The sequence below is a fragment of the Dendronephthya gigantea genome, unplaced genomic scaffold (assembly GCF_004324835.1).
Source record: "Dendronephthya gigantea isolate DGI-Jeju-01 unplaced genomic scaffold, DenGig_1.0 000003F, whole genome shotgun sequence".
NCBI lineage: Eukaryota > Metazoa > Cnidaria > Anthozoa > Malacalcyonacea > Nephtheidae > Dendronephthya > Dendronephthya gigantea.
This window is the reverse complement of record NW_021163013.1, coordinates 883,594-894,340: the sequence shown is the minus strand read 5'-3', so window position 1 is coordinate 894,340 and position 10,747 is coordinate 883,594. Positions and strand designations below refer to the sequence as shown.

Genomic DNA, 10,747 nt, shown 5'->3' with positions numbered 1-10,747 from the left:
TGGAAAGAATTGTACGTCCATTCATTGGCCGATTCCGGATTCCATAATAAAGTAATTGTTATATCTTCGTTTGACTTATGGTGTTACTCCACAACCTTCACAATCTTTGATTTAACACGCGTGCATTGTCTTATTTAGGCATTTCGTTATTGCGAGAAATTGGTAGATGATGTCTTGAAGCATTCAACATCCTTTACTAAAGATATGATAACGCGACTTCATGCGGTATGTCATCATTTCTCGCCTTACCTTTCGTTCCCGTTCTCAAGTAAAACTACGCATATTTGTTTAAAATAGACGTTTTAGGCCTGTTCTAGCCTTCGCTCAAATCAAGAAATCAAAAGCGGATAATGAAATTTTTGAATAGTTTATTGTTTTCAGATACAACCTGATAATTATACACATGGTGAAATCGTTTGATGCTCAAATTTTCTTTCCTTACAGTTATCCATGAGACTTTACAGACGAGAATTTATTGCGCCGTTATTAGATATGAACGGACGCCTGCAACAATTGTTAGATCTACTCAAGGTACGAAGTATATTTTTATTTTACATGATTTTTATGTCGATCCTAAAATCTGCAAGTGAAACTTTGCGATCAACAATTAGACAGCGTCGTTTCTGTGAGGACACGCCAACTGATGCTGTCCTGGAAGCATGCTTGCAGTTTTCCATGCGAAACGTTTCTAAGGCGTGTTAAAAATTGTCTTTTTAGGAAAACAACGAAACCTTAGGGCACTCGTTCTTGTCTACTAGCAGCTGGAAAACATTGGCGCAACAACTACCTCAGCAATCGCAACTTCCACAGGAAATGCCGTATGAACACACGCAAAACATTGATAATAAAGAAGTTCAAAATTCCACTACAATGGTACCTACAATGTTTGTTCCTCAAACAAATAGTGACATAGTCCAGGAACAAGTTTTATATCGCGAGGACAACAAAGCTTCTCAGAGTTTCGCTCAATTCGAGCCCACCGCTGCACCAAGTGGCAACATGTCCTACACCGGGGAATTTCAAGCTCAAGAACCAGTACCATCGCAAGGGAATTACCACTACGGGGTTGCTCCCACCGACCAAACTCTTCCACCGGAGAATTACCCCTATGAAAATGTCGCACAAGCAGTTCCGAGCAGCATAGAGCACGATGAAACAGGATTACCAAGTTCTGGCACAAACTTCTACGAAGGGGACTCTTTTGAGCATTTGTTACGGAAGCAGCCGAGTAATGCTAGTGTTAACGCAGTCGAAACAAGTGAAATTTCAGCGCCTGCGACTTCAGATAATAGTTTTGATTACTACGCTCAATCTAACTTCAGGGTAAGTGTAATGTTTATTAAGAATTGACCCTTCGGTACCCAGATCGCCCAGAAATCCTGGTAACCTTATTTGGAATAGATTAAACTCAGTATTATGGAGAGATGTTTGCACCAACTTTAGATGAATAGGGCCTTTACTTGAACAATTTAGACCCGAGTAGGCATAGGATATTAATTATTTAACGAGAGTACGTTACTAATATTTAGTTTCTGTAAAATCGTTTTTAGGAATCAAATATTGCGAATGGCGCAAAGAAGGAAGAAACTCAAGCCCAGACCAAGGAAGAGAAGAAGACCAAAAAAGACGATAACAAGAACTCAGAGAAACAGAGTGGCGTAAGTTTTTTACAGTTTCAAATTGCAGATTCAGAATCAACCCGGAATTGAGAAACATGCAGTAATCGTATTGAGCTAATTGTTGACCGTTAGCGAAACATGTTCTGTGTTTTCCGAGGTCTTGTTTTATAGTTTGTGTGCGTAGGTATATGGTAGAAAACAGATGTTTCAGCAAGTTTATTTGTTAATTTATATTGTGTGTAAGGGGGAGGTTGTTTTAAACAATGCTTAAACCAACGAAATTTTGATTTTCATTTTATTTAGGGATTATTTACGTCATTCGGCGGTTTCTTCAAATCTTTCATTCCCAAAGGCAAGAACGAGATTATCTTACCTGACGATAAGAAGAAAACTGTAAGTTATAGTGCCTTGCTTCGAATATGTGCCTTTCAGCTTTTGTTTACCAAAATATATATTACATTATGATTTATTGTTTAAAAAGTTTCGTATATGTTTACTCTTTAGATCTATTGGGACGAAAAAGAAGGAAAGTGGGTGAACACGGAAGAAGGTGAAGAGGTAATGTAAAACATGGTTTATTTTGTAGTGTGCATGCAAAGGTGTGTATATTTTCTTTCTTCACAATGCACACGCTTATAAAGCTGATATTAATCTTTGTTCTTTCATTAAAAAGGAGAAAGCTGATTTGCCTCCACCACCAATTGATCCATCTTTGATTGGCGGTGCCCAACCTGTCATGCCTACCATCCCATCAGGAACTGTTAGACAACCTACACAAACATCTGGTAAGCAACTTGTAATGTCGACTTGTAAATGAAGTATTTTTACTGGCATATATACAAGTCTGATCCCCAAAACACATCTTTCAAGAATTCAACGTCTTCATTTCTACAGACCTCATCAGCCTAATTTTGAATTATAAGATAGTGTTAATAAAATTTATATTTGCATTATATTTGGGAAAGGGAAAATATAATCTGAGTATGTAAAGACATAAAACTGTTATGTTGCTATAACAAACTCCGACTTCCTCTTTGTCTAGGCACATCGAGTGCAGCTACCGGTTTCTCAAACACACCGCAACTTCCAGCATCCCAGGCTTCATCAGCGTCGCAAACTCCTCCCGCGGCAAACGCTCCACCAATCATTCCTGGCGCTTTTACTCCTGATCAACCAGAAATATCGTTGATTAATTCACCATTATCGACACCTAGCCGATTTTCGCGTAGAGCTCACAGCTCGAAAGGTATCATCTAAAATATGTTAATAATGATTAGAGCGGAGATTTCGATAGGATTATGGCTTGGTTTGAGCATAGACAATCCTGTCTTTTAGATTGTCTATGGTTTGAGAGACTCTAGATTGTTTGGATTAGAATTCTACATTTGAACTTTGAACTGTTGTTTCAGGACATAGATCGAACTATGTTGATGTCTTGAGTGCCTCAGGGGCAACGACGAAACCTAACGAAACCGCGTCACCTCTCCTTTTCCAACCGTTTCCAGCACCACCAGGAAATCAGGCACCAATAGCAAGCAGTAAGTGTTAAAGAACGAAATCGCTTACTTACACCTAGTAGCCTAGTGTTATCAACTATACATCACCAACTACAAAACGTTTCGACTATCTTTAGACATTCTGTCGAATACTGAAGGATCACCGATGCCGCCAGCTAGGTATGTGAAAATACCACTTTGATTTAACAATACGTCTTGATACGCGATGTTTAATTTTTTCGTTGACAACAAAGTTCAAAATGCGCGAGAATCAAATCCAACGATTCAGTTTTGTTATTCTTTGCAGTGTCTTGTTAATATCTGTGAAGAGTATTCTTAAATAGTGATGTATTATAGGGTGGATATATAATATTGATCCCAAATAAGTACTAATATTGTTGTTTGTTTTATATACAGTCAGAGCAACGGCGTTGACCAGAGCAGTGTAGCCAACAATACTGTGGAGGAACAGCCGACTAAATCACAGGTAAATGAAAGAATAAGGCCACCGTTATTGCACGTTTAACTGGATCTTCCCATCTTTTGGAACGCAATTTGTGTGACTAGGTTTGCCAGCTATCTTAAAATTGTAAATAAGTTGCATGAAAGGCGGAATAAACAAAATTGCCCATTATGTTCAAGGCTTAAAACCCTTAGTTCAAGTGTCAAGTGTCAAGTGTCACTCATAAAGGAATCCTTTCTGTTTCGATACTATCCTCAGGATGTTTTCCTAAGTGAGGAATGATTATTGAGTGTGGTTTTCCTTTCAGGATTCTCAATCGTCTCCCGCCGTGCGGTTTTTCAATCCAGCTGATTACGTATCAACACCTTCGCCGTCGTCCAGTCGGGGCAGATTATACCCAAGAGCAAAATAAAAAAGCAAAAAAAAAGAAAACGCAGTAAAATGAAAAACAGTATAAATACAGTATTAAATTTATGTAAATTTATGAGAAATTGATGAGCAATGAGTGATTGTTCATTTGAATGATAAAGCTATTTATCAGTATTATTTAGATATGTGTAATAATGTGTGTCCTCAAGGCACGCCATAAAATATGGAATAAACTACACTCTTCTACAAGCATTATTCTATCGTGTGATTGTTTTTATCGCTGAATGACGATGCAGATAAATTACAATAATATTACATGCGCCGGTGGATGAACTTTGAGCATTTTTCTGTCGACGCCAACCGTAGTAGCGTTACTGGCGCCACCAGTCTCCCCCTCCCCATTCAAATCGCTCACTCCCCAGAAAAATCCTATTTCGGCATATGAACCGGTATGGAGAAGAGCGAAAGGCAATCGATTGGCCCCAATTTGACCTTCTATATGTTTTGCTGTGTATCTATGGTCGTAATTGACGTCATGAAGAACGTCAAAATGTGTTTGTTCTTCAGTCATTTAGTTTTTTGCGTGTCAACGGAGTGCCAAAACTGAAAAAAATTTATACCCGTTCTAAATCTTTCGGGTTATGGTGTAAAGGGGCAGTAACGACATAGACTATGTAAAGTGTAGACGGTCCAAGTTTTGCAAACGCCTTGCCCTACGCCTCCCCCTTTAGCTCGAATCATTAATTAACGACTAATCCATGGAAACTATGACAATATGTACATGTTTTTTATATAACATCTGAAAACGTAAAGGACACATAATGAATTGCAGATTGCGTACAAAGTACTAATGTTTCATGAATAACGAGACAGGAATAACGTAATACACATTTACTGTATTATTAAAACGGTGCGTCTCCATATTTTATACAGTATTTAGGTATTTACTGTTTTTGCTATAAACAATACTAACAATACGTGGGCTCGCGTGTACCGGGGGGTGAGTACGGCACTTATATAGCGCCGTGCGGCCGGTTGTATCAAAGGCGGATAAGTTATCCAGTGGATAAGTCCTATCCACTGGATAAATCTCCTATCCAGTGGATGGCTATCCGCGGGATAAAAATGCGTTGTATGAAGCACGGATAGCAGGGTGAATAACTATTCACCGGATAGCTGTTTATCCTAAGCTCGTTGCTATGCAGTTACTAAGCAAAATGACGATTTTACTTTACATTTTTGCCAAAAAATTTCCAAAATGGTGACCATTAATATTGAGAAAGCGAAGCGATCTCGTAAACCAAATTTTTCGCCGTCAGAGTGCACGCTAATTCTGACAGCAGCGGAAGATAATTTAGCTGTAATCCGGAATAAATTTTCCAGTGTTTTGACGAACAAAAAAAAGCAGAGGTCTGGCAAATGATAACAGAAAAGGTTAACGCATTAGGAGTCGCCAAAAGAACCACAGACGAAGTTAAAGATAAATGGAACAATGATTAGCAGTGCCAAGAAGGATTTCAGCAGAGAAAAAATCCAAAAACAAAAGACCGGGGGGGGGGGAAGGCGCCAAAATCTGTGAGCGAAGTAAATCGACGAATCATCGACCTTTTTGGTGATGAACCCGCCTTTTCCGGAATACCGGGGGGTATTAATCGGGTACGTTTCACATTTGTGAACCATCATTCCATCAACAAAACAAAACTACAAAAGTAGTGCCTTTTTGATGCGTGAGAAAGACAGCCATTTTTAACATGATAGTCCATATTAAAGAATGCCTATCATACAAATATAGCCATTATTTATGTGAACGCAAATTACGCCGTGCACGTACGAAGACACCTCATGGGTTTCACAATTAGACAAGTTCTAAATATATTACAAATAGATTTTTACATTTTACAATAATTTATAATAGAATCGAATATATTTATTTGCTATTTTATTAATTTATGCAATATTTTTCGTAGGTTCAGAAACATCAACACATAAAAAAGAAATAAGTGAAGATGAATTGAACATGATGTCCACCATGGACCAGGCAACACTTCATGAATTATTGGGGCACGAGGAACATCCAGATGACCTTAAGAAGCCTTCACTAGGTGGAATTGCACCAGTATGCCTTGTTACACCTGGTGCAGATCATGACATGTGGGGCCAGGAAAGCCAGGCATCCGCACCTCAGCCTTCCTCAGCATCAGTAATCCCTATGGCTGCAACGCTCAGAAATCCAGATTCCACTGAAAGCTCAAAACTACCCACTAACAGCACGAGTAACAACACAGGATGTACAAAGAATGCAAATTGAAATTCTGGAGTTGGAAAAAGAGAAGATCTTGATAGAAGTAGAAAATATGAAGCTTTTGAACAAAAAGTACAAACTTGAGGTGCAAGAATTGCAGGCAAGGCAAGGGCAAGACTTACTTTGATTTTTTTGAATATACTATATTTTATTATTTGTTCATGATAATACTTAATTAAGTTCAATAATTTAATCTTGAATCACTATGTGTTAGATGACCACCTGCCACAAGAGAGGTTGAAAGCATTTTCTAGAAATAGAAAATGCCTTAAAATATGCCCATCCCTTTTAATATATTATTTTACACCATATTTTTATACAAAGCCAAATTGGATTGTAATAATTAATTTTAACTTAGCTTTGTCTGAAACCAATTTCTCTATACTAGAGCAAATCTTTACTCTCTGGGTATCAGTATAATTATATATGTGTAATAATGTGTGTCCTCAAGGCACGCCATAAAATATGGAATAAACTACACTCTTCTACAAGCATTATTCTATCGTGTGATTGTTTTTATCGCTGAATGACGATGCAGATAAATTACAATAATATTACATGCGCCGGTGGATGAACTTTGAGCATTTTTCTGTCGACGCCAACCGTAGTAGCGTTACTGGCGCCACCAGTCTCCCCCTCCCCATTCAAATCGCTCACTCCCCAGAAAAATCCTATTTCGGCATATGACTTTCGGGCAAGACTTACTTTGATTTTTTTGAATATACTATATTTTATTATTTGTTCATGATAATACTTAATTAAGTTCAATAATTTAATCTTGAATCACTATGTGTTAGATGACCACCTGCCACAAGAGAGGTTGAAAGCATTTTCTAGAAATAGAAAATGCCTTAAAATATGCCCATCCCTTTTAATATATTATTTTACACCATATTTTTATACAAAGCCAAATTGGATTGTAATAATTAATTTTAACTTAGCTTTGTCTGAAACCAATTTCTCTATACTAGAGCAAATCTTTACTCTCTGGGTAAGAAAATGTAGAAAGATGTGATATTTTTTTTTGCATGCAGGCTAGACCAGCTTTTTTTTATTGGGTGAATTTAACAGGTTGAGTGCAAAGGTTAATAGTTTAATAATTGTTTGCAATGAAATAATTCAATAAATTTACCTTGCGATTCTTGTAATTTTTTATGTTTTTCACAGAATAAATTGAAGTGAGAATCAAGTCTAAATGTGTAAACAAATTACCAGCACACAGTTTATCTATATATTTAAACATGCCATAATTTTATTTTAAAAATACCATTACAGAGGCCATATAGTAATTTAGTTATAGCTTTGCCACCTAAGTACTATTTACAACTTTCATGTATAAGATAAAGTTTCAAAAGGCTCCAACTTATTAATGTCAAAACAATGTTAAATCTTGGTATTAATTTCAATCAGAGGCAGAAATATCACAACTTGTTTGAAGAATATTAGAAGTATGTGTTCGTTATGTGATTGCGAACAGCCGTTCCCCTGTTCTCACCATCATAATTATGTCCTAAGTCTGGTAGGTCTTGATGTTCATCGTCATCATTTTCCATGGGTTCGTTGTTTTCAATTGCTATGTTGTGGAGGACACAGCATGCGGCAACAAGTGTACATTCTAATTTCGGAGATGGCATTCTAATTTCGGAGTGCAATAGATGGAATCTTCTTTTCAGAATTCCAAATGCTCTTTCAACTGATGATCTGGTTACCTTTTGTGCCCTGTTGAATCTTCGTTCCTTAACTGTTACTGGATCGTTGTATGGTGTCATTAGGTAAGGCAGGCAGGGGTACCCACTGTCTCCAAGAAGAACGCCATCATCCAAAGACGTTCCTTCCAAAGCTTGTGCAATAGCCGAGTTACGGAAGATGTGGCTGTCGTGGGTTGAGCCTGGCCACCTTGCAACAACATTAGTAAACTTCCCTGGATTGGAAAAAAAGAATCACAGATATTTCTAATTATTTTAGCAACCCCTAAGGGAGTGGTCATGAAGAAATATAATATATTGTGGGGGTATCGAATAATTTTGAAAGAATTGATATCCCGGCCCCCACCCTAGGTGGCATGCACTTTATGACTGCTCATCAATTACAGCCCCTAATGTGTTACCAGTAAAGTACATGCTACTGGGGTGGAGGGATATAACTTTTTGATTATATTAATAATACATGTTACACCGCAAATTTATCTTGCTAGTCAAAACTATTGCCAAGAGATGAAGTAACTAAAGCTAGCAGAAAATTTCACTAAATATGAAGGAGACAAATTGTCGAGAATAAAGCTTTTATTTCGTGACTTAATTTTATGACTTAGTATGATTTTATTTTAGCAATTTTCCTAAAATAACAGTGATGGAAACGAGTGAGTTGATCTAGACCGGAAATGTGCCAATTAAACTTATTGTATAATGATAATGTAAACAAATGTACCGTACAATACCTTTGTGATGGCATATTCCTTGAATGTTTATGCTGTGGTACCCCTTTCTGTTTACGAAGTCGGGTTCGTTGTCAGCTGGTGCTATAACTCTCACGTGTGAACCGTCAACACAACCAACAACACATGGAATGCCTCCAAGATCATAAAAACCTTGTTTGATGATATCTTTTTCTTGTTGTGTTTGCGGAAATTTTACGTAGTTGTCAAGTTTTGCAGCTATAAGCAAAGTTACTCGACGAACAACCCTGCTAACCGTAGCCTTGTCTACTCCTGCAATAGTATCTCCAACGACTTGTAAGAAACTCCCAGTAGCCAAAAATCTCAAGGTTATTAGGACTTGGTTTGTAGCCGAAATTGGGAAGGTTCTGTTAGTCGATGGCCTTATATCGTCTTCAACAAGGCGAACGATGTTGTAAATTGACTCTCTTCCGAAACGGTAACGGGCTCGTAATTCACTGTCGGAGTAATACTGTAAAATATCATCGTCTGGTATTTCTCTCCGAAAAACTCTATCTGCTCTTATATTTGCGCGAGGTAAGATCTATAAATAAAAGCCGGGAAATCGGTATAAAAGCGCCATATTTGCTCTCGAAATAATAACAACAATCAATTTTATTTTATTTTATCCAGCGGATAGTGAATTTAAACTACAGGGGCCGGTTGTATCAAAGCCGGATAGCGCTATCCACCGGATAGCGATTTTTTCAACCGTTCTAAAAATGCTCGAAAAGCGATAAAATTTCAGCTTGGAAGCAGCAATTAAATTAAAAAGGACCTTCGATTTAGGAATAATAAGATTTAATCAAAGTTGTAGCAAATAACAGGCAATTTTGAAGCGATTGAAAAAAACACTATCCGGTGGATAGCGCTATCCGGCTTTCATACAACCGGCCCCAGGCCTCCGGACCTCGGATAAATTTATCCAACGGATAGTGGATTTTTATCCGTCGGATAACGCAATTTTAAGCTTGAATAAAATTTATCCGCCGGATAGGGATTTATCCGCCTTTGATACAACCGGCCCCAGGGCTCAACAAGAGCTAGCGCGGCCAGTCACGTGACTTTAGTTTTGGCGGGAATTTGTATATCCTTTTCCCAAGAATTTGAGAACGATTCAAGGTATGCAAATTTATTTGCATTTTTTCAATTGTTTTTTATACAACTTTGTTTCCCTTTTTCTTTGAAGTACTTCTTTCAGTATATTATACCTTAATTTTATACATTCTGTTTATATTAGGATGGTTTTAGTGTTATATTCGGAACAAAATCATTTTTTAAACAAAGGATCTTTTAATTTATAAACTTTATTATAGATAAAAAATTGTTGTTTTGTATTTAAAAATCTTGTCAAATGCTTTATATGCCTTACTCAGAGCGAATTCAAACACTGTAAAATTAAAATATGATTTCTTCAGGCAATAAACTCATTTTATGACAAGTACTGAGTTTATATCTGAACCACAGATTTTTAGCTAGGTTGCATGTCCTGAAGCAAAGGTTTTCTTTGGTTGTTATAACTGGCAGAATTTGCCCAGTATTGTAGTACTATAGTACTTTATATATAACCTGAATTATTCATTATATGGCAGCCAATTTAATATGCATGTAATTATTATAAACCCTTGTAATTATTGTATTCTCTTGTGGTGTTTATTATAGGGCTCTTTCTAAATATGTACAACCAGTTGTACTACAAATTTTACCCTTTGAAAAATTTGCTTAGAATATGTACTTATCTCCAGCCAGATCCTGGATACATTAATCTTAATTGATTGCATACCTGGATATACCTGGAGCCAGTATATAAGAATAATTTTTCACTGACAAATTTCTGCCATGAGTACTGTACATATATGTTTCATTCCAAATACATATATTAATTCATGTGAACAGACATACTATAAAAACAATTAATCAAATTAAACAGAATTTAAACTAATAATGCTGGGGCCGGTTGCATAAAACCCTTTAACACTACAATTTGCATAGTTAAATCCTATAGTTAACTTAGAAATACATAACTCTGATTGGCCAATTCTGTCCTTAACTGCAGTTAAAAGT

At 36.9% G+C, this 10,747-nt stretch overlaps 2 protein-coding genes and 1 long non-coding RNA gene across 3 annotated transcripts; 2 read left to right on the top strand and 1 right to left on the bottom strand.

Moving 5' to 3' along the window:
* Nucleotides 1-34: 34 nt before the first annotated feature.
* On the top strand, nt 35-753 carry LOC114542555. Its single transcript, XR_003689677.1, has 4 exons — nt 35-51; nt 139-225; nt 445-531; nt 718-753. It is a non-coding gene; the product is annotated as an uncharacterized LOC114542555 (long non-coding RNA).
* Nucleotides 754-870: 117 nt separating this feature from the next.
* Nucleotides 871-3,853, top strand: LOC114539301 (COPII coat assembly protein SEC16-like). The gene is made up of 10 exons (XM_028559929.1): nt 871-1,323; nt 1,551-1,658; nt 1,923-2,012; nt 2,124-2,177; nt 2,293-2,404; nt 2,662-2,865; nt 3,029-3,157; nt 3,253-3,295; nt 3,533-3,602; nt 3,773-3,853. The coding sequence occupies exons 1-10, from the start codon at nt 871-873 to the stop codon at nt 3,851-3,853; spliced, it is 1,344 nt and encodes a 447-aa protein (XP_028415730.1).
* Nucleotides 3,854-7,691: 3,838 nt separating this feature from the next.
* LOC114539290 (putative nuclease HARBI1) lies at nt 7,692-9,909 on the bottom strand. Its single transcript, XM_028559920.1, has 3 exons — nt 9,895-9,909; nt 8,687-9,227; nt 7,692-8,170 (listed from the first exon to the last, which is right to left on the bottom strand). The coding sequence occupies exons 1-3, from the start codon at nt 9,907-9,909 to the stop codon at nt 7,692-7,694; spliced, it is 1,035 nt and encodes a 344-aa protein (XP_028415721.1).
* Nucleotides 9,910-10,747: the final 838 nt, after the last annotated feature.